The sequence below is a fragment of the Sarcophilus harrisii genome, chromosome 1, assembly GCF_902635505.1.
Source record: "Sarcophilus harrisii chromosome 1, mSarHar1.11, whole genome shotgun sequence".
Lineage (NCBI taxonomy): Eukaryota > Metazoa > Chordata > Mammalia > Dasyuromorphia > Dasyuridae > Sarcophilus > Sarcophilus harrisii.
In genome coordinates, this window is record NC_045426.1 from 366,387,957 (window position 1) to 366,411,923 (window position 23,967).

Consider the following 23,967-nt stretch of genomic DNA (forward strand, 5'->3'; position numbering starts at 1 on the left):
TACCCTGACAATTTATAACCTTCGAGTAAGTAGCCCTGAGTTATATCAGTTTTAATGAACTGGAGATGGGGTTTGCAACTAAGAGGATTGAAGCAGAACAATTAAGGAAACTGAGGCAGGACCAATTAGGGAAACTGAGGCAGAACAATTTAGAGAAACTGAGGCAGAACAATTAGAGAAACTGAGTCAGGACAATAAAGGGGAACTGTGGCACAACAAACTTGTGCTATAAATTTGTGTTGAGTGAAATTAGTTTGATTTCATGATTTTAAATGCTAACAGTATAAAGTCTGTGTGGAATTGTGAATAAACAGTACTCTTAAGTGTTGTGGCAAGTATTTGTATATAGCTTTAGTTTATACATGGGAATTTAAAACATAGAAATAGCCTAGAAAAAATGCTTTTATTGTAAAACTAAACCATTTGCTTCCATAGTGCAATTTTGGGGGATTATGATATAATTGCAGCTGCATCTTGTATATAGAATTCATGAGGTAGATTGACTGAACCAAATTTGATATTTTATGATAAATAAATCTTACTTTGATCCCTCATTGTGACTTAAAGATGATTCTAGTTTTGTGAAGACCCTGGCCACTCTGTTATCTTTATAGACAACATAAACTATGGGTCTATGTTTCAAGAATCAGCTTAAGTTTGGAAAAGACTGATCACCATGGGAATATATTTTTTGATCATGATATTAATGAAGATCTTGTATCAGCTAATAAGCATTTATTAAGCACCTATTATACATCAGATACCATAGTAAGCTCTAGGGATAAAAATACAAAAAAAAAAGAAATACAGTCCTTGCCCTCAAGGAGTTTATGGTCTACTGGGGGAAGACAATTCACAAAAAGAAAACTGAAAAAATCAAAAATGTCCAAAAGGAGTTCAGTCAGATAGGAAATAAAAAGATAATCTGTCCTAAAATTTCATCTTTTTGGAATTCATAGTTTTCTCCTTCCAATCAGAAGGTATTAATAAAAATATAATTGGGAAATCTTTAACAAAATCAATAAATAAAAATACAATAAAATATAGATAATATTACATTTAAAAACTGTCAATAGACAGTCCACAGGGATTTCTATATATGGATAGTATGGCTGTCCCCTTCTGCCTTTTCTATTTGAGTTTGACATTACTGATGCAGAGCTTAGAACCCAATTGGGAAATGTACTTTTCTTCAGAAGGAAGTCCAGGGAATGCTGTAGTACTTCATATCCCTGGCATCAGGTGATTTTTTCTTATTTCTTAGGTATTTGTGTTATTTTCAGAGTCAATAGAAATATACCTCAGAAAACTGCATTTTTTGCAGGCATGTTTACAGAAGCCTATAAAATGGAAGTAGGCTCTCAGTTGCAATGTAATGATAATTAATAAAGATAGCTTCTGTGGTATCTTTTCCCTTGTAATATTGTCTCATGTTAAGGCTGTGTAATCCAGTGTGCATGCTTCAAGATCACAATGATTGCCCAGTTAATGCTGCTATAATCTGTGCTGTGAAATGTTCCATACACCTCGTTCTGAAATCAGTTTCTACTTATCCCTGCTAAGGAGGGGCACAAAAACCTCTCGTAAATGAGCTAGTATATAAATCTAGGAACCAGTATCCTAGGCATTGTACCATTCCAACAGCCTGACTAAATAGCTTGTTCAGCACATTTTCTTGGAGCTTACAGGGGAGAGGCAGGGTCCTTGAATCTGGATTTTGCTATTGTACCAATCCATTTAAAAATAACGAAAAATGTATCTGCTGTTGCTGGGAGGAAAGAAATGAAGAAAATTGTGAATTTCCAATGAACAAAATGCCCTTCAATAACTAGTTACATGTATCAGTGAGCTGCATCAACTATGCTAGAATAGAAGCCTCTGTGGCATCTTCTATTTATTTTAAGTTCCTTGGGAATAAAAAGCATGAGATCAAAGACCTAAAGCCAGTCAGTTATATACTCTTTTTTTTGCTAGGGGAAGAAAGGCTTTTGTAAAACTTGACCTTGTCTAAAAATTATCAATGAAAAATCATAGATGATACTATTTCTGATTCCTAAACAAGCAATCAGTCCTCATCAAGGCATCATTCTTTGATGAGCATCTTCCACTTGCAATTTCCCTTGTTCTTGTAATTTTTTTAGTAGATTCTTCTTTCTTGGATTCCAGAGATGGAACCATATTTTGATGATATCCTAATTGTGATATCAAGAGAGTATAAACATATGGAAAGTCTTTGGGAAGTTCTCCCTGGTCTCAAAGTATCAAGTATCCACATGCAAAAACATGTAATATTGGGGCTTGAATCACAATATTGTAGGGTTTCTGTGTCACTGCTGCTGCTGCTGTGAACCTGTCCTGCTATCTTTAAGTTCCTTGCAGGTTATGTAATCCCATAATGTAGCAACAAAAGAATGGATTTTCATTCACTGCTTTGTGACTCAGAAAGTTCTATCATGCTTTCCTTCTACAAAAATGTGACATTTCTTAAGGCAGCCTATTATTTCTTAAGAAAGGATGTTCTTCAGATATAGACAACTTTTTCAAGAAGTTTGGAAGGCCAAATGATGAAAGAGTTGGGAAATGATTGAAAAGGGAAAGACAGATGGGATAGGGTAAGAAACAAAAGAAATTTTTTTGAGGATTGAGGAAACCCCACCAACAGAAGGTGACTCCTTGGAATGTTCAAGCAATTATTGACAGCTGAACTTTTGCCATGCAATGAACACAGCTGTTCCTTACTTGCCTCTGATTCATCTTATGGCATAGGATAGCCAGATTGCCTTGAAGTCACTGACCACTTATCTCTCAAAGACACTCTTGTCTTTACCATGGAGCAGAGAAAGCGCAGTGAACTTAGAGATTAGAAAACTTGTCTCCAAATCCTGGCTCTCCCATATACCGCTGGACTGACCTTGGGCAAAAACATTTCATTTCTTTGGGCCCTTGTTTCCTTATCAAAATAAGGGGGTTGGATTAGACCTCAGTTTCTTAAACTGTGATTTATGATGCCCAAAAGGGGTCTTATAGCTGAATGTTGAGATTGTGAAATTATGATTATCAATAAATTTTGATTTTATATATACATATATGTTTGTATGTATATACATACATATACATATACATCTATATACCTGGAATCATGTAAAAATTTCTTGAGTTAAAAGAGGTCGTAAGAAGAGGACGTTTAAGAAACCCTGGGCTAGATAACCTTTAAAGTAGAAGTTCTTAACATTTTTGTATGTCCTGGATCCCTTTGGCAGTCTGATTAAGCCTTGGGACTCCTTTTCAGAATGACATTTTAAAGTACACAAAATAAAATATATAGGCTTACAAAGAAAACATATTAAAAGAGTTATTATAATATACATTTAAAAAATACTCAGGTTCCATTGCTCTAGAGTGATGATCCAATAACTTACACATAGTGGGCTCTTTATAAATGTTTGTTGAATTGAACCGAATGGAATTGAGTCTACTGAAAGAAACACCAGCTAAAGCAGTAATGAAGCTCTCTCTAACAGCAAAATTACAAGGAAGTCCCTTCAGCTATCTTTATGACTTTGGAGGTTTTGTTTTTATAGATCACAAATCTCTTGTGGGCACTTTTTTATGAGGCCATATCCATATCCTCAAACACATTACCACATTTATAATCCTGAAGTATTTTACTCAGAGCTTCTGCCTTAGGAGCTCTCATGGCAAAGTGGAAAGAATCTAGACTTAGAACTGGAGCTCCTGCCTTCAAACCTGATGTCTTCTACTTACTAGCATTGGGGCTAGTAATCAATTACTAAATTGATTAACTTCTCTGAATCTCAGTTTCTTCATCTGTACAATGAAGTGAGCAAGCTTTGTACTGCTTCCCTCAAAGGATTGCTGTGAGCCTCAAATGAGATAATGTAGGTAAAAGGCTTTCTATCTAAACCTTAGAGTGCTGTGTGAATGCCAGTTATTATTCCATGCCTGCCAACATGCCTTGGAGAGCAATATGGAATGCTAATACCCTGAGCCATCTGTCAATACAGATCCCAGATTATATTGTGCCATCTCCACTGGGAGCTTTGATGTGAGAACTCCCTGATCTGCTTCTTTAGGTTGATCAAATTGTGTGATTCAATCCACAATTTGAAGACTGATGAAGAAGAGGTGGCCAGCTGAGAAACTGCCTTGGGAATTCAAGCCATTTCAACATGTGAATGAGAGTTGTCTGACCATAAAAGATGTCTTTTGTGGAGGAAATCACACTGTTATGGGAATCACTATGGTGCAGTAGAAAGAGACCTGGTTCTGGAATCAATCCTGGGTTCCAATCCTGGCTGAGCCTCTTAGAACTTGTGTGATTTTAGGCAAATCAATTAACCTCTCTGAGCCTTATTTTCTTTATCTGTAAAACAGTCAGGTTGAATTGGGTGACCTCTAAGGTCTTTTCTGGCTCTTAATCAACAATCCCATGATCTTGATCACATTGCATAAACATATTTCCAAGGTATTAGTTTGAATTGAAGCTTTGAATAGAAATCTAGTGCCCTTGAATATGAAATTATAATGACTGTAATTGGCTGGGCCAATGGCCTACCCAAACTGCCCACTTTTCCATGATACATGAACCAACTCATTTTCATCCTTCTGGGGTGAAGGATGAAACCTGGGGCACAAAAGTCATATTTTACTTCTCAGGTTTTTTTTTTTAATGGTAGCCCTTTTTTGCATCCTAAGCATATAAAAACTGAAGGCAGAGATGATGTCCTGCATGCACTATGAATCCCCATAGCTTAGTATTATCTTTTATTTTGAAATCACCTATGTTTCCTACTGTATTCTTCCCCTTAGTCCTTTAGTATAGAGAAATGAAATATAAAGAGGTAGAGGTATATGGGAAGATGACAGAGATCCAATGGGGAAGGAGGAGGCAAATCTATTCAATTTTTAAAAAAAAAAGTTTGAGAGGAGTGATTTCTGGGTAATTTAATCATTTTATTAATGAGGCCAGCATGTTTATTAGTAAAAGGTTGGTCATTTGGCTGTCTCTGTTAGACCAAAGATGCCTAATGGCATTGGGCTCTTTATATATATATTACCTTGGAAAGCAGATGTTCAATCAATTCTGATTGGTTAACAATTAATGAGAAAATGAATATTACAATGAGAGGCTGAGAGTGACATATGTCCCCCTAGTATAGACAATCTTTATATCCAGACCATCCCCAGCCTGGGCATTTTAGACAAAAGGATCATTTCCACCTATGCTTGATTGAATGGGATTCATATTAGACTAGAGAGTCCTCCTGAGATATAAGGTTTGGTGAGATCAGAGAGAGGAGAAGATTAGAGCAACCTTCAAGATAGAGGTCTTGAAATGAGGAGAGAGAAAAGGAAAAATCTGAATCTCCTCAAATCGTGGATTACTAATAATCATTTCTCTCATCAATTTAAATCACAACATTTATTAAGTGATTACTGTGTATAGACCACTAGTCTAGATGTTGGATTAGGCAAAAGTATATGAGAAAGATATATCAATTCTGTCCTTCTGGAACTCAAAGTTTAATAGAAGGATATGATACATTCAAGATTCAAAGAGCAGTATGGACTAGACAACTGATTTTACTCCTCTGGTGAGGAAACTCTTTCAATAGAGGATGGCATTTTCTCTGTGACATATAGTCTTAGACAGTTGCCTAGAGCACTGTTCAGGGTCACATTACCAGTATGTGCCAGATCAATCAAACCAAATTAAAAATAATGTTAAGGGCTTACTATATTCCAGGCACTTGGATGTATTTGGGTAGCCAGGTGGCACAGTGTATAGAGTACTGACTGGGCTTAAAATCAGGAAGAGTTGATTTCAAATCCAGCCTCAAATACATCCTAGCTGTGTGACCCTGGGGAAATCACTTAACCCTGTTTGCCTCAGTTTCCTCATCTGTAAAATGAACTGGAGAAGAAAATGGCAAACCACTTTAATATCTTTGCCAAGAAAACTCCCAATGGGGTCATGAGAAGTCAGATATGACAGAAATAACTGAATAACAACCTATTTCAGGCACTGCATTAAATATTAAGAACACTAAGAAAGGTTAAAAACGCCCTCTCCTCCAAAGGAACTCACAGTCTAATGGAGGAAACTTGTAAATAACTGGATGTGAGACTTGATTCCATTTCTTCCTCGCACTAAGGTTGACTTTCTATTCTCTATACTACCTTTCACGTGATAAAAATATTTTAGATGATCATTTTTATTAGAGAAGTGATTGATAATGAAGTGATGAAGAAGTGATGAGCAAAATGATTTGTGAGGTCTGAGGTGAAAAATTATTGCCAGTGGGAAGAGATCAGGAAAGGAGAGCTTCATGGAGGAGGTGATGTTGGCATTGAACCTTAATGACTGAATAGGAATTCAACAGGTAGAGGCAGAAAAGAAGGGATTTCAGGAATAAGGAACCATGTGAACAGAAGCATTGAGGCAGGAAAGTCCTGGGTATGCATGGAGGCAATGGATGTTTCTGTTTGGTTGGAGGGGTGAGTAATAGGAAATAAAAGTAGAAAAGAAGGGTAGATCAGATTACGAGGGCCTTGAATAATAAGGTTAGGAGTTTGAACTTTTTTGGGAGGGAAATAAAGAACTATCAAAGGATTTTGAACATATAGATCTCTGTAGAAGGAGCAGTTATCTGAGAGCAGTATGAGGATGGTTTGGATGGAAGAAATAAAGGATGTTGAGAAGCCATGAAGGTAACAGAAGAGGTTGCTATGGGAGGAGGGAAATATCCCAGATCATTTCAGCAGCTTTGGTATGCAAAGGAATCTTTCCTAAAAGAATCAGATAGGCTTATATGGCATAAAGCAATAGACCTTAATTACAAAGGGTTTTGATGCACTCAGGGGATGAATTGGGTTTAGAGGCACCAGGAACATAGACCCAATTAGGTAAGGCATCAGAACTTGGGATGAAATAATGGTCAGGCTAAGTCAGGAGGAGGAAAAGGCCTGTAGATGGTCAATTGGACAGAATGCCACTGAACTTTGCATTTAGAGATTTGACAGTTTTCCGTTGTGCCTTCTATCTGCCTTCACACCAGACATCTGGTTCAGGCAGGTAAGAGCCAGGAATTTTTTAGGGAGGAGACAAATTCTCATTTGGGTAGATCAGAATGGTTTCCAATTTTTGATGTTACTGGCAGGGAGATGCTGTTGATTGGGTGGCAAATCAGACAAAGAAAACAATTATAGAACTTGAAGATGGAGAGACAAAGAAAGGTAACCTGTCATAAGTGAGTTCTGAGGATGAAAAACCAATGTGTTTTTAAAAAAGTTATCCCTGAGACTGATGTGATGCTGGGGTGAAGATGTGGCCAATGAGAAGATATGAGGACACAAAACGAAGAAGGAGACTAAGATAGAAGAAAGAGAGGTAGGGAATGTGGTAAAGAGGAACACAATGGGCAGCTGGAGTCATGAAGGACACCTGGGAGGTAGGATGTGTTCCTATCGATATATTCTAATCCAGCATTCATTAACTTCCCTACTCTTGTTGGTTTTGTTTGCATACCACTAGCTATCTCTTACATCGTTACAGTCGTAACAGGGGATGTCCGGGGGGCTGGGACCAAGTCCAAGATTTTCCTTGTCATGTATGGAGCCAGAGGAAATAAGAACAGTGGGAAGATCTTTCTGGAAGGAGGAGTATTTGACAGAAATCGGACAGACATCTTCAACATTGAACTCGCTGTCTTGCTCAGCCCCTTAAGTCGAGTTTCCATTGGACATGGCAATGTAGGCGTCAACAGGGGCTGGTACTGTGAGAAGGTGAGGATGCCAGCTTCGGGGAGCTTACCCTCATCCCTCCCACACTGTCATCACTACAGGAGTCCCTTTCCTTCATTGTCATATATTGGCTACATGCATACCCATCACATAGCCTGTTAGACTGAAAATCCTTTGAGGAACTTGTACATAGACTGTAATATAGTTGTAGATTTCCTGAGTTCCCAGAGAATACTTTCTGACTGTCTAGTGCCTGGTAGAGAATATAAAATCTATTAATCATTCAACAAGTATTTATTTAATATATACTCTGTATTCAGTTCTTTCCTGAGCACCATAGGAGACAGTGATCCTCTATCTCACCATGCCATCCCTCCCTTCCTCTCACGATTGTTCTTCCCATGTACCTAGTACCTTCTCCTTTTCCATTTGTTAAAAAAGCTAAGTTTAAGATTAGATTCCTGATTTAGCTTGTTTTTACCATGATTGGCCTCCTAAAAAAAGTCTTCTCAATTAAGTGTTCTGGTTAGTTGTCTTTCTGTTGAAAGAAAACAGGAAACAAGAACAACAACAAAACAGTATTTAAAGAAACTTTTGAGAAAAGATGGTCAAGGGCTCTGAAAAATGCAAGGATATTTTATATGGGTAAAAGGGGGAGAAGAGAAGATCTCATTCATTGAATAAGTGGGAAGAAAATTTGAGACAATAGTCCCTGAAAGGAAATGGCTCATAATCACAAATTGTAACATCTCGAAAGAGGATTGAGCTAAAGAATGGGATCATAGATTTAGATCTGGAAAATACCTTATAGACCACTGAGTAAATCTATTTATTTTAAAGATGTGAAAACTGAAATGAAATGATTTACCTGGGCTCACACAGCTAGGATTTTGGTCTGCTTGATTCTCATCCAAACTTCCCACTATGCCTTCTAGTCTAATGTCCTCATTTGACAGGTGAATAAATTGAGGCTTAGAGAAAGGAAATTAGTGGCACAGTTGGAATTTAAACTGAAATCTTCTGGCTTAAAATCTAGTGTGTTCCTCTTTATTTTTTCCCTCTTTTTCTGTCCTTCTCTCCCTTTTCTTCTTCTTTCTCTCCTTTTTTTCCTCTCCCTTTCACTTCTACCCTTCTCTTTTTCTGCTTCTCTTTATCTCTCTCCCCTTCTTCTTTTTTTTCTCTCTCTTTGCTTCCCTCTTCTCTTTTTTCTTTCTCTCCCTCTCTCCCTTCTTCCCTCCTTCCTTCTATCTCTCTCTGTCTCTCTGTCTCTGTCTCTGTGTCTGTCTGTCTGTTTCTCTCTGTCTCTGGTCTTTGTCTCTCTCTCTCTCTCTTTCCTTTTTGTCTCTGTCTCTTTGTCTCTCTTTGTCTGTCTGTCTGTCTCTCTCTCCCTCCCCCTTCTCCTTTTCCTCTGCTTCCCCTTTCTCTGTCCCTGTCACCTGCTAGAAGCAGGATGTCTTTTGAAGAAATGTTGGAAATTAATCTTGGTATATTTCCTCAGGTGGTGATTTTGTGCCCATTCACTGGCATACAACAGACTTTCCCTTGCAAAAACTGGCTGGATGAAAAGGAAGGTGATGGGCTGATTGAGCGGCAGCTCTATGAAGTGGTGTCCCTGCGGAAGAAGAGGCTCAAGAGTAGGTGCCGAAGTCCGGCTGGAGAAATTCCAGGATAGCAGACAGAATTTTCAGGGACCAAAGCTACTATTTATTCTAATCTTTTCCATTAGAGAACAGAGTAGATATGGATGTGTAGTGGGTGTGGGACAGTGAAAATTTCCCAGTGAACTGGCTAGGATTTTTTTACTTCCTGGGTTGGAGCCCCAGCTCTTCAGAACAAAGACCAACAAGAAATCCACAATTCATCTAGCTCTGCTGCAAATATTTCCATTTTCCAAAAATTAACAGATCATTTACTTGTAATATCCTTGAAGGCAATTGAGTTGTTCAAAGCAATGTTGATAAATTACATTTTTATAAGTCAAGCACTATTTTAAATACTCTAGTAGAACTCTGGTTATTTGAAGAAACTTTGATATGAATCCTATTATAAAATCAAAGAATTCTTTTGTAAACAAGTCATTACTCCCTAATTTATCTGTCTTATTGTTTGGATTTTAGTATAGCTGAGTTTTTGTTTTTATTGTTATAGCAGTAGTTTCACTATATATCTTGTCCCTTGATCTCAAGTAGTAGAATCTTTTCTTCTTTTTTCTATCTGTAATAATTTAGTTTAAATATATACATATAAATGTGTGTATATGTGTATGTATATGTACATGTATACATATATATTTCATTACAAAAAATTATAAAATTTTGTACAAAAAATACAAACATTACAAAAAATTGATTTGTTTTTGTTATGGTTTTGTTTTGTTTTAAGAATATGCCTGGTCCCTCTGGGTCTGGACAAATGACCTGAAGAAAGCTGCCTGTAATGTTCCTGTTTTTATTCAGCTTTATGGACAGAAGGGACGAACAGATCAAATTCGTCTGAACCCAGGGCCACAGGGCTTTAAACCTGGCAAGCTTGACAAATTCAGGGTAGGAGCAATGGATGTGGGGAAAGAGGGAACAGGTATTTCAATGAATATTGAAGAGGATTTTTTTTATTTTTTGTTGAAGTTTTTTATTTTCAAAACATATGCAAGGATAATTTTTTCCATCATTGACCCTTGAAAAACCTTGTGTTCCAATTCCCCACCCTTCTCCCCATCCCTTCCCCTAGGTGGTATGTAATCCAATATATGTTAAACATGGTAAAAATACATGTGAAATCCAAAATAGGCATACATATTTATATAATTGCTGCATAAGAAAAATCAGACCAAAAAATGAGAAAGAAAATAAAATTCAAGCAAACCACAGCAAAAAGAGTGAAATGCTATTTTGTAATCCATCCTCAGTTTCCACAGTCCTCTCTCTGGATGTAGATAGCTCTCATCATCACAAGATCATTGGAACAGGCCTGAATTATTGAAGAGGATTGATATATATATATATATATATATATATATATATATATAGTCTTTCTTTTTTATTTTAATTTTCATTTCAATTCATCAAACATGTAAGGCACTAAGAATGCAATTAAAATAATTCTTAAAATGTATTCCCTTCCCTCAAGGAAAAAGTTATTTTACTGGGAGATTCAACCTATAGATAAACAGATATAACATAATTTGAGGAGAAAAAAAACATTAAAATCTAGTAGAATCAGGAAAAACTTCCCAGGAAGTGATGTCTGCATTGAACTTAGAAAGAAGGTAAGGATTCTAAGAAGAGGTGTGGAGTGAATACGTTTCATGTATAGGATATTGCCTAGACTTACAGGGGTAGGAGATGAGGACTGAATTCTGGGAACAGCTGACTAGAATGCAGAATGTAGAATGCATAAAGGAAGCTAAAGTAAAGTAAGTCTGAAAAGGTGTTTTGGAGCCTGACTGGGGTAGAATTTAAATGCCAATCTGAGGGGCTTTGAAAGTTATCCTAGAGGCAGTAAGGTGATAGGATAGGAGATAAACTATAGACCCCAATAAGGAATGATATTACTTATGTACAGTTCACTGAATAGAATGGGGACAGAATTTAAATACCCCCTAGGGTTTCTATCTGAATTAAATTGACCTAACTTAAGGCAAAAAAGGTAATTAGTTCAGGGAATTATAGCATCACAATGAAATGGTCCAGAGCAAACATATCCATCATATGAAACCATCCTGGGAGATGTACAACAGATTAAATTATAATTGGGAAACATTTGACAAAATAAATTAAAATATAATGAAACATAGATGTTGCTAGTTTGTGGTTTCTTAAGTCAAAGTGCAACTGACTTCTGTAAAGTATAATAACTTTATTTCTATTTGAGTATGATACCACTGATCTAGATCAACATTCAGAAATGTTGATGACATCCTTGGTCTTCCAGGATGATGAATATTAGTATTTCCATGTATGCAGGATGGGAATCCTGTCTGATATTGATATAATCCTCATTTGGAGTTTTTTAAGCAAGAAGGATTTAAATTAAACTCTAGAATTTAAAAAAAATTTTTTTTACTAGAATTATTTGTTCTTAATTTAGAGGAGGCTAACAAGGGATTTCCTAGTTTGAAGACCTACTTAAACGATTAGATAAAATGATTCAAATGAGGCATCAAATCAAGCTAAAGAGGCTGGTTCCAACCGGCAATGATGCTTAGAAATATTTGTCTATAAGCCAGTGAGTGATCTGGCAAATTTCCTCATAGGTAAACACTATTAGGACAGTGCCATTAGAAATTAGCCATACTTAGATTGTGCCTTTGACAATTCATCACAGAGCATTTCTAGCTTATCATTAAAATAAGGCCCTCAAAAGCCCTCTATTCCCCTAGATGGTCAAGTTGCTTCATCTCTGAGCCTCAATTGGAGCCTGGTTGAAATGTATCTTCTATATGACACTTTTCCTGATGCTCCAAGTGAGTAATAATATTTCCTCCCTTGAATTGCATAGTGCACTTAATTCACACCTCTCCCATACACTTAATTTGTGCATCTGTCCTATCCCCAAAGTCCATGAGGGCAGAGATTGTGTTTTATTTAATTTTTAAAATCTCCTCCCATGTCCATCACAATGCTCTCAATGTAGCAAGCACAGAACAAACATTGGCTAAATTAATTAATGAATAAAGTAGTTGGAATTAAGATCTGAAGATACTTTCCTATCAAAAAATGTTCTAATTCTTCTTGTGTTCTAGAATTCTGACTCAAGGACATCCAAGTTAATAAACTAGTAAGAAACATCCTCTACCAATATAATCAATGCATCTTCTTTGCAATATTTATAGTCTTATAGAGAGTTGCCTAACAACCAGAGGCAACAAGCATTTATTAAGCAGTTACTATGTGCCAGGCATTGAACTTACTGTAGAAGATGCAAACAAACAAACAAAAAGATGGTTCCTAACATGAAAATTTATATTCTAATGAGGACAACCGTAGAGAGTTGAAAAGCAGGGTTAGGGAGAGAGAAGGTACCTTCATGAGGAGGAATAATGGTAAAATCTGGAGATTTCCAAAGTACAGCTTGGAGGGAAAGAAGGTTGAGTTATTGAGAAGTTAAATGTCATGTCCAGGATCTTACCTCCAGTTCTGGGTCAATCAGATCTTCCTACCTTCCAGGCCAACTCTCTATCCATTATGTTATTCGATGTCTCCAACCTTCCTATTGAGGAAGGCTATTGAGCATTCAATGAATTGAGTGGACTTAAAGTACATGGCCTGTTGATAATGGGTGAGTTAATCAATGCTATTAAGCACCTACTATGTGCTAGATACTCTGCTGAGGAAAAAAGGAGTTCACTGTCTAATGGGGAATACAACATGCAAGCAACTAAATACAAGCAATTTATACAAAGGAGAAATAAGAAATAATTAAGAGAAGGAAGGCACTAGGATTCAGATGGATTGGGAAAAGCTTCCTGGAGAGGGTCTAATTTATCTGGGCCTCAAAGGAAGTCATGGAAGCCTGAAAGCGACAATGAGGAGGGAGAACATTTCAGAATTGAAGACAGGCAAATAAAATACCCTAAGTAGAAAGGGAGTGGAAGCTAAGAGGCCAGTTTCACTAGATCAAAGAGTATGGATTAAGGAGGAAGGTGGAAGAAAAGTGAAAAGGTAGGAGTAGTGCTGGTGGTGAAGGGCTTTGAATGCAAAACAGAGAATTTTGTATTTGGTCCTAGAGGTGCTAGGGAGCCACTTTAGTTTATTTAGTAGAATTGTAACATGATTGGATTTCAGTTTTAGAAAAAATCCCTCTAGCAGTTGAATGGAAAGTGGACTGGGGTGGGAGAGAAACTTGAGATAGTTACTTGAGAGAAACTTGCAATAGTATAGGAGTAAGGGGATGAGGACCTCAAAGTAGTGACAGTATCAGAAGAGAAAAGGGATAGAGAGCTTCTTTCCATCAGCTTCAGGGCTTTTGTCATTGTTTTATTCTCTCAAGGGACCTTGCTCTTTTTCATACAGCTTGACATCCCAGATCTTGGAAGATTTTATAAGATCAGAGTCTGGCATGATAGCAAGATTCCTGGTTCTGGATGGCACCTAGTAAAGGTGAGAAAGGGAATATTGTCTTTTGATCCCTATAATAATGGGTAGGGAATGAGTCAAGGAAAAACAGGGATCCAGATTGGCTTCCTTTTGAGGACCCTGCTATAAAGGTGTACCAGATACTCACCTGTAATTCCAATAGTGGGAAGGAGAGGTAGATGGTCATTGAGGTCAGCCTGAATCAGGATAGGAGGTATTGGATTCACCGAGAGAAGGGAGCAATGACTTCTCTGAGGTAATCCAGAGAGAAGGGAGCAATGACTTCTCTGAGGTAATACAGATAAAAGGGAGCAATGACTTCTCTGAGGTGCTCCATCCTTATCTCTAGAGAACTACAGGCTTCTGAGAGGAACGGGATAGAATAATCACCACTCTCTTTCACCCCCATCCCCATAATTTCCTTAGATCAGAGCTTCTTACACTTTTTCCACTTACAAGCCCTTTTCGCCAAGAAGTTTTTATGTCACTCCAGAAATATAGGTATATAAAACAGGTAATATAAATCAAACATTTACTGATAATAAATCATAATTTCATGACCTCCATATCAGTTACTAAGACTCTATATGGAGTCATGACCCATAGTTTAAGAATACAGATATCTGTATTATCTGTAAGAACATTTGTAAGAGCAGAATTAGCTTAGTTAGGACAGCAGAGTGGGGTTGCTGGGGCAGATTGGATATGAGATCACCTAATTTGTGGTGTATTTCCAGATGACACTGATGAATACCCTAACAAAGGACAAGTATAACTTCAACTGTAACCGCTGGCTGGATGTCAATGAGGATGACTATGAGACAGTGAGGGAGCTTACTGCAGAAGGTCCAACTGTTCGGAGGATAATGGGAAGTGAGTGTCCATCCCACTTTCTAGGGGAGGATGAGCCTTCCTGAGAGGAGGGCAGAACGTTCCTTGGTTTCCTTTAAGGAATAGGACTGAGAACCACTGAAGGGTACAGTCTAGAGGGTACAAAGCTGAACTTTCTGTACTTCCAAGCCCCTATCTCTAAATGTGGTGATATTTGGGGGTCAAGAGACCCAAAGCAGTCTACAGGAGCATGTTATCCGGCTTGGGGCAGACCTAGGCTTCTTCAGAACATCCTTAGATTAAAAGATAAGAATAAGACACTACATTTAGACAGTACTTTGCTGTCTAAAGTACCTTAAATTTTAATAAAATTCCAAAAGTGGAATCAAAAGACCTGAATTCAAATCCTTGGTTCTTCCATTAACTACATACATGGCTTCTGGAAAATCTTACTTCTTTAGGATTTAGTTTCATTTATCATAACATTAAAAAATGAACCCTTCTGAAATTTATAGTTCTGCCCCCAATGATAATTCTCCCTTATATATTCTCTCTCTCTTTCTCTCTCTCTCTCAAACTTGTTCATCCTCCCACTCATCTGTTATTTGGTGTTCCAAAAAAGATCTCTTAGGATGATGCCATAATGGTCCAGGTCGCCCCCTGGTCATGGCACCGGATCACAGATTTAGAGATTTAGTGGATATCTAGTCCAATACCCACATTTAATAGATTGAAAAAACCCCTGCAGCTCATTGAGTGACTTGTCCATAGTCATTCAACTTATGTCAGAGATGATCTTCCTCAATCTAAGCTCAGCAGTTATTCCACTTTGCCACAATACTGTCCCCCTCACAAGAGTGAAACTTATGCTCCTCCATTGTATCCACAACCATCTGAGCCCCTCTGTGATATGCTAGGGTTGCCTCTAAATGGATAACATGTGCAATCATCCTTTGCCTTTACGTTTTCCTAATTATCATTGGCCTTGGCTAATTATTAAGAGGACTCACAATCGGCTATCTGTGCAGTTATCAATTCTGCTGCTTATTGCTGCTCTATCAGTGATCACTGGGACCTTGCAGACTTTTCCTTCCTTATTACTATGTCCATGTCTTTCTTTCTCTCAGGGAAAGGCAGGCTTAGATCAACTTTGAAGTCAGTCTGGCCTCCCTGATTATTTCTCTCTTCCTACTGCCATCATTCAAAGGCATGATTACCATTGTGAAAATTTAATTTGCTGTGATGAGATAGTGAGACACCTACTTGGGGGAATTCTCCAGTACCCACAGAGGCTAGTACCTGCCCTATTTATATATAAGGTCAACTCTGGAGTAAAACCTGTGAGAAACAAAGAAGAAAGAAAATAGAAGGCCTTACCCTTCAGATCTTCTCATCAAACAGAGGAGAGAGAAGTAATATAAGGATCACAATTATCCCTTTTACATCTTTGAGATTAGGGGTACAATGTCCCAGAGATCTGGAGAATCCATGTAAAATTTTTTGGTCCTCTCCTTATATCAGAGGAGATGCATGAGTATCTTGTCTTTTTCTTTTATGGTGTGTTTATAGTGCCTTATTGTAAAATTTGGGTTAAATATTTGGTCATAAGCTATATTATTATACAATACTATATGTGTATATATATATATATATATATATATTATGCAATTATGAGTTTCTAAACTCTTTCTGTGACATATACTGGCCTTTGCATTTCATGGAAGCTTCTGCAAATCTCCTCCCAAATTCCCATTTAATTTCTTATACCATCCCACAATATATTGAAACTGCAGTGGGGAAAATCATAATGTAGAAAAGATAACTGTAGTGTGACCTGCCCTTCCCCTCACCCCTCAAGAAAACAAAAAACAGAATCAAAGAAAATACTCCCTTGGGTAAGGCCTAGTTACCAACCTGAAATTTCTCTACTTATGCTATATAGAAAGAACCACTTGATTTGAATGGAGAAGACCTGAGTTTGAACATCACTTCAGACACTTACCACCTATGTGACTTTGAGTTTCCATCTGTAAAATAATCAGGCTGGCCTATATGACCTCTAAGCACTTTTCCATCTTTAAATCTATGAATAATAATCTGATTTCCTATCTCCTTTTTAATCCCAGAAGGATTGAAGCATTTTGGCATATTATATTAAATGAAATGTAATTAGACGGTGAATCTAGAGAAAATTGATGTTATAATGTATTTCAAAGTCAAAAATAAGGAATTTTTGAATTAACTAATAATATTATACATTGTTCATATAACTGCTACCCCTCTCTTGGGGTCTGTTGCTCAAGGGGCTTTGCAGAAGAATTAAATAAGCCAGTCAATGGATTAGGTCTTTTTTATTTGTCATATTTAAGGGAAACCCATACAACTTAACTAGGGAAACTCAAGGGAACCCCAAGGAGGAGGCATAGATAGAAAGGACAGCATCCAGGTTCCCTAGTGAGGTGTTTGCTAAGTCTGCCAAACTTGAGCAACTTTGCTAGTGTCACCTACACTGAAATTGGATAATCTCTAAGATTCTATCTCCCATGCAGGATAGGCTGGTAAAGTGTGGGGAAGGGATGCCTTTAAAGATGTCTCAAGAGAACCTTGAGGCACAACAATCACAGGTTCTGGAAGTAGTGGGGCGCTCAGGGTAGTTTGGTGAGGGTATGATATATTCTTTTTTTTATATTTTTATAGCTTTTTATTTACAAGTTATATGCATGGGTAATTTTACAGCATTGACAATTACCAACCCTTTCATTCCAATTTTTCCCCTCCTTCCCCCCACCCCCTCCCCTAGATGGCAGGATGACCAATACATGTTAAATATGTTAAAATATAAATTAAATACAAAATAAGTGATATATCTTTTTTATGGTAAGCAAGAGATGTATTCTTTTTTTATTGAAGCTTTTTATTTTGAAAACACATGCATGGATAATTTTTCAACATTGACCCTTGCAAAACCTTGTGTTCCAATTTCCCCCCTTCCCCTACCCTTCCCATAGAAGGCATGTAATCCAATATATGGTAAACATGTTAAAATATATGTTAAATCCAATATATGTATACTTTATACAAGTATCTTTCTGCATAAGAAAAATCAGATCAAAAAGGAAAAAAAATGAGAAATAAAATAAAATGCAAGCAAACAACAACAAAAAGAGTGAAAATGCTATGTTGTGATCCACACTCAGTTCCCACAGTCCTCTCTCTGGGTGCAGATGGCTCTCTTCAGGTATGATATATTCTTATAGCAAACTCTCAGTAGGATTCCTGGATCCATCTTAATAGTGTGCCTAAAAGCATTTCAGGAATCATGGCAATGCAGGGACTTTGTAAGGAAGGGTAGTCGCCTACATAAGCATGGTTCTTTGGTTTTCTGCTCCTGAGATTGCAGGCGAGGATGAACCCATAAATTAAGTAACTGGAAAGCTTCTGTACTAGAAGGTTCCAGATGTAGAAGATGTTACAATGGGAGAAGATCCAGTAAAAAGAGAGTGTAATATAAAAGAGGAGGAAACTAGGTAGGAGAAAAAGATGTGGCCAAAGGATAGATTCCCTGTGGACAGAGACAGATCATTAAAAAATTCCAGACTGCAACATTTTTCATTGGCAAAGAGAATTGACCTTGTAGATAAGCATTATTTTATAAGATAGATTGCATTCCAGCAAAGATGGCTAAAATTCTTTAAAACAAATTCCATTTTTCATTGATCTCTCTTTTGAAATCAAAGATGCATTTCTATCTGAAGAATATTCCCTAATAGATTGAAATTAACACTTTTATCTAGAAAGGGAGTATAATATGATCAAGGTATGCTGGGTTTTGAGGTACATGAGTATCTGTTGGGAGTTCTTTGTCTACTTTGGAGCAACTCCAGATTAACTGGCCTCTGTGGCTTCCCTGTTTGGAACAGAGGGATTTCTCCTTTGCCAGGGAAATACTTAACTATACACTCATAGTTCCCAGAACTCAGCTATCCTTCTCTCTTTGTCTGGTTATTTATGGCAGCTTACAGAGCTTGGCTGCAATCACTTTATCCACCTAATGCCCCATATAACACACAAGAGAAGACAGATTAAACATTTCTTACGTTTGAAACTTGGAATTATGTAAAATGAATCAGTATTCTATTGTCAATGCATTCTGCAGATTTAAAATTGTCATGATCTGGTCCAGTTAAGATGAAGAATGAATAGAACAGCATCAGAGACAACATAGTGTAGTGACAGAGAATTGAACTCTCAATCAGTAAGGCCTGGATTCAAATCCTTCCCCTAATACATACTCTTTTCATTCTCCATCTCTAAAATGAGAGGATTGGATAAAATAGCTGTTGTGGTCCTACCTAGCTCCAAATCTATGCCCCTTTGAATTACAACCATAGATATATTTCTGTGCATATATACAGATACATGTACATAATACATATGTGTAGGTGTATAGATGTATATATGTGTACTTGTACACATACATGTATGTACTGGAGGAGTTTCAGGAGTAATTACATTGATTAACACAGGCTTTAAAACATGGAGGAAATATTTACCAGCTCATAGTTTATTTTCACCCTTCCTTTTCCCCAGGAGCCACCCAGATAGTAAAATAAATGAAAGCAGTGTTCTTTACTGCTTGCCCAGCAGAAATTATTACTCCCCATAGACAAGTAGGCAAAAGACCATCAGATGTGAATATTAGATATTGTAGGCTCTTGTTAATCAGACTGTACTGTAATTTTTTTAATTAAAGGACAAATAAAAGGCTCTGATACTTACCCATCTGTTTAAAATCTTTTCCTGGTAAAGCTTACCACTACAATTATCTTTAACCCTCTGCAGTAAACTGGTCAGGATATAGCTCTGGCCAAACAGGTGTAGGGGTTCTTATGGGAACCCCAATAAGAACTCCATGCTCTTTGAGAACTTCTGAGCAGATGGAATTTAGATCACTTGAACAAAGATACTTCCTTGTTCAGAATTAGAATGTGTGTATGGCTCAGGAGATTGATTACCTGTTACTTACAGGTTAAAAAAAAACAGCAGAGATGATCCTCTGCAAAACTGTAAATCTGGTGAAGTTTGCTTTGAACACTTCTTCTTCCTCTCTTCCACCTCCCCAGACTTTTCATACTTTTCCTCTCTAACAGGTATTCAAGAACTTTTGGGTCCTTAGGATTCCTCTGGTCAGTAATATGTTGAGGTATTGCCTCCTTTCCAATGTTATTTTTTTTAAGATCTTGGAAAAGATAATACTTCATCTCAAGAGACTGGCAGAATGATGGGATTTCAGGCACTGTGACACCTTGCTGATGAAACTGTTTCTGGGCAGTGCAGGGCATCCCTCAAATCATCATGAAGCTGACCACTTAATCTGTTTATGCATAAAGATGATTATAAAAGCAAAAGCTTATTGTTATTTTTATTACTTGAATATTTACATTTGTAGTAGATCCTGCTCCATTTGGTCACAGTAGACCTTTGGCCAAATTGATGAAGGTCAGACCCAACCTTTTGGTGTTCCTCATTTTGTAAAACAATAACATGTATAGCTTCCTGAAAGTTTCATGAAAATTAAATTTCTCATCAATGGGATCTGATTTTCTTGTTGTCATCATTCTCATTCTGAATTGTTGGATCTTCTTTTATCTCTGAGAAACTTTCAGGGTATGTGGCTCTTCGGCATGTTTACATTTAATTTCTGTGTCTCATCTCTTTTATACCACTACATCTTATAGTGTTGGCAAGTGTAGATGGTAGCACTGAACTGGAAATCAGGAGACCTTGGGTCTACACCTACTACTAACTGATTGGGGGAATCATTTCCTTTCATAGAACCTCACTATCTTCAATGGAAAAGGGGGAGTATTGAATTCTGTGACTTCTTCAGATTCTTTCATACTCTAAAATCCCATGATTTCAATTAGTGGAGTAGACATTTACTCATAATCAAAGTGGTCTTCCTCTTTAAACAAGTCCCAAAGCATGAAGTTTTCTTTCCATTGACTTAGTTCAAAGATAGACATTTTCATCTATCAGGGTGAGATCTAACTGGAAAAACTCAGTCACTGAAAGCTTGAATCAAAATTCCTGTGAATGTAGAAGGGCTCCCTACCAGCCTTATAGCCAAGGACAGATCCCTTCTTTTTGCCCCCTTACTGAACTTAATGAGAGATCATTTGTCAGTTGCTACCAAATGCTTCTTCTACCTGAGAGCCAGTCTTCTCTTTGAACAAACTGATTCTTATACGGAGGGATTATTTATGGGGGGCAGGGGTACCATTTTTTAAATCTCTTTTTGTACCTCTCCACTCCCACCCCATCTCTACTGAGGAGGAGTTAATTGGACTCATGTCTCATTTGTTTCCTGGAATCTCAACATACGAGATCAGGTCAGAGGGTATAATCAACCCCCAATAACAAATTAAAATAGCTCTTTTGACACAATATGCTGTGCTGATCTTCCCAGTGGGCCCACACTGTTCTTTGTGCTGATGACTTCTATGCCTTTAGCAAGGATTATTTTACAGTTTATTTAAAAGTGACCGAGAGGACTGGGGAGTGCTGTGCTGAATGCCAACCTCATCTATAGCACAGTTTGCTTTTTTTAGAAAGGCCAAACAATGAGAACTGGGAGGAGTATCTTTGGAGCATAACAGCGCCCATTGAAATGAATGTATCTCATGTCCTTCTTGCCATCCCCTTCCCCTTTCCCTTTGCTCTTGACCCTTTCCTTCCTCAAGCACATACCTAGTATGTGCCCAGCCCTGTACCAAGCTGGAGAATATAAGAACTGCTAAAGACTGGTTCTTTTCTGCAAGGAATTTATAAATTGCTTGGAAAGGCAGAACAAGCACATAAGAAACAACTGGGAAAAAATACATAACTGTGTAAAATCACAAAGTAGAATAAAAATCAACCAGTCCTGTGTGCACTCAGAAAAGGGAAGGTGAATGTAGGCTGGAGGTGCTCAGGAAAAACTTCATGGAGGAGCTAAGACTTGAATTCATTCTTGAAAAATAGGTAACATTTGGAGAGGGAGAGGGGACAAGGGGGGGGCAGTGGCGGAGAGAGGGGGAACTCTAGCTTAAACAATCTTGAGGAGGGAAGGTGAGGGCTTTCCCACAGAGCAGAAAGAAGAGAATTCATTTTGACAGTGGCCCAGTATCGAGTGACCCTGTGTACAGGAAACGTTGAAGGAGCAGGGACAAATGCTCAAGCCTTTGTCTGCCTCTTTGGTGATGCGGGAGATACCGGGGAGCGCAGTCTGAATAGCATCATCTGCAGGAACAACACTGATATATGTCAAAAAGGCAATGTAAGTATCAAAATGTTCCCTACTTTCTTTTCCCCAGACTCTTCCTTCCTCCTTGTATTTTAGAATGATGACATTCTTGTTGCTGGGTAAGATGAGAGGGATTGAGTCACATTCCCTGGATAAGAAGAAATCCCATTGAAAGCAGTCCCCAGTATACCACAGTAGAATGTGAATTCAACGGAGCCTTGGGGCCTAGAATTGGAGATAGAGACTTGAAAGGGACCCCAGAGGCCATCTAGTCTGATTACCTCATTTTGAAGATGAGGAAACTGAGGTCCAGGGAATTCAAATCACTTATTCAAATTCACACAGCTTGTAAATTGTATCATTTGGCTTCAAATTCAGGTCATCCGGCACCAAATTCACTCTTTCTATTGCATCATGCTTCCTTTTTGTGTTATCTGTTAGGAGGAATTAGGGGAAGGTGAAGGAGACACTGCAGGATCTCCTGAAGTTGAAAAGGAAAATGGATTTGAGAGAAAAGCAACTGGCCTTGTTGGTTAGCCGAGTAGGCACCTGGCTACTTGGTACAATTTTGAGGAACTCCACGATTGACACTCCCTCCCCCTCAGATTTCTTTTTACCTGTATACCCTAATTAGGGATTGGGAGGATCAAAAGAGATCTCTGAAGAGGTTTTGGAATCATAAAGCACCATAAAAACAGGAAGCTGGGTGGTGTTGTGTAACAGGTGCTGAATTTGGAATCATGTGATCTCACTTTGAATCCTGTCTGTACAACTTATTCTCTATGTGATCTTGAATAAATTTCTTAACACCTTCCAGCCAGTTTCCTAATCTGTAAAATGAGAAGGGTTTGGACTAGATTGTCCCCAACCTCCTTCAGCAATTAGATGAAATTCCAGGAGGGGCTTTCTTTATCTGTAAAATGGAACTAGTATCATTATTCTACTTGTCCCATAGAACTGAGAATGCCTATGAGAATGACCAATGGGCTTTAGAAATATGGGCTACCTATTGTATATTTGTTGTATACTTACCACTCTCTTTTCTCTTTCTCCACTCTCTTTATCTTTATCTTTAAGGGTATCAAAGGAACACTGACTAGGAGTAGGTGAAAGATGAAAATGTGATGGAAGAGTTATGGAAGGCTTTTTTTTCTCTGGGGACTAGTCTAGATTACACGCCTCATGTGAATGATTTTTTCAGTCCCTTAAGGATCTGTAGTGGTATTGGTTTGGGGCTACATTTTGAAGATTTTATCAACTCAACACATTATCTTCAAAAGTTGCTGTAGCAAGAAAAAATTATCACTCTTTAACTACCTTAATGCAAGACCTCTCTGAATGGAGCTAAACCAACCCTTGGATCATACTGGGAATCTTTGGTGCAATCTTCCAGTTATTGGTCTTTGCTGGTATTATCTTAAAAACCCAAGATTCCCTCCACTTCACAATGAAGTCTTAAATAAAAATAATAAAAACAATATTATATCTCACATTAATGGCAGATATTGTAGGTACTATGACAAATAAGGGAAATGCTTTGGGGGAAGAGGCTTTTCTTGGTACCCCTCAACTTATGCCATTTAATTGGTTATTTATCCTTATGTGTAAGGTTATCCTTAATCATTAAGACTAGCTATTTTCCTTTAGAATCTGGGGAAGTAAAGCCAGGGAGGACATAAAGGGATAATTCCAATATAATTTGCCTCGCTATTTTTCTCCTTGGGTTAGGCAGATGAGTACACCATTGAAGCAGTTACCCTGAGAAAAGTGAAAAGAGTCAGAGTTGGGCATGATGGCAAAGGAGGGAGCAGCGGCTGGTACCTGGAGCGAGTGTTAGTGAGAGAAGAAGGGCAGCCAGAGAGTGATAATGTGGAATTCCCATGTAACAGGTATGAAAACCCCAACCTGTCTTATTGCTGACTTTTTCTGTTCCTCGGGGATAGGAGCTGGACTTCTGATTCCATTGGTGTTGGATACTCTGGATAAAAAATTTTGCTCTACTAGAGTAGGCTG

The 23,967-nt window shown here is 37.8% G+C and overlaps 1 protein-coding gene across 1 annotated transcript in view; it reads left to right on the forward strand.

Moving 5' to 3' along the window:
* LOXHD1 (lipoxygenase homology domains 1) overlaps nucleotides 1-23,967 on the forward strand; it is a 275,750-nt gene that overhangs the window by 102,202 nt on the left and 149,581 nt on the right. Inside the window, exons 8-14 of the mRNA XM_031945992.1 lie at nucleotides 7,556-7,806; nucleotides 9,263-9,398; nucleotides 10,147-10,307; nucleotides 13,776-13,862; nucleotides 14,576-14,711; nucleotides 21,827-21,987; nucleotides 23,683-23,843. Of these exons, the coding sequence (XP_031801852.1) occupies nucleotides 7,556-7,806; nucleotides 9,263-9,398; nucleotides 10,147-10,307; nucleotides 13,776-13,862; nucleotides 14,576-14,711; nucleotides 21,827-21,987; nucleotides 23,683-23,843 (1,093 nt within the window). The remainder of the gene's footprint in view (nucleotides 1-7,555; nucleotides 7,807-9,262; nucleotides 9,399-10,146; nucleotides 10,308-13,775; nucleotides 13,863-14,575; nucleotides 14,712-21,826; nucleotides 21,988-23,682; nucleotides 23,844-23,967) is intronic.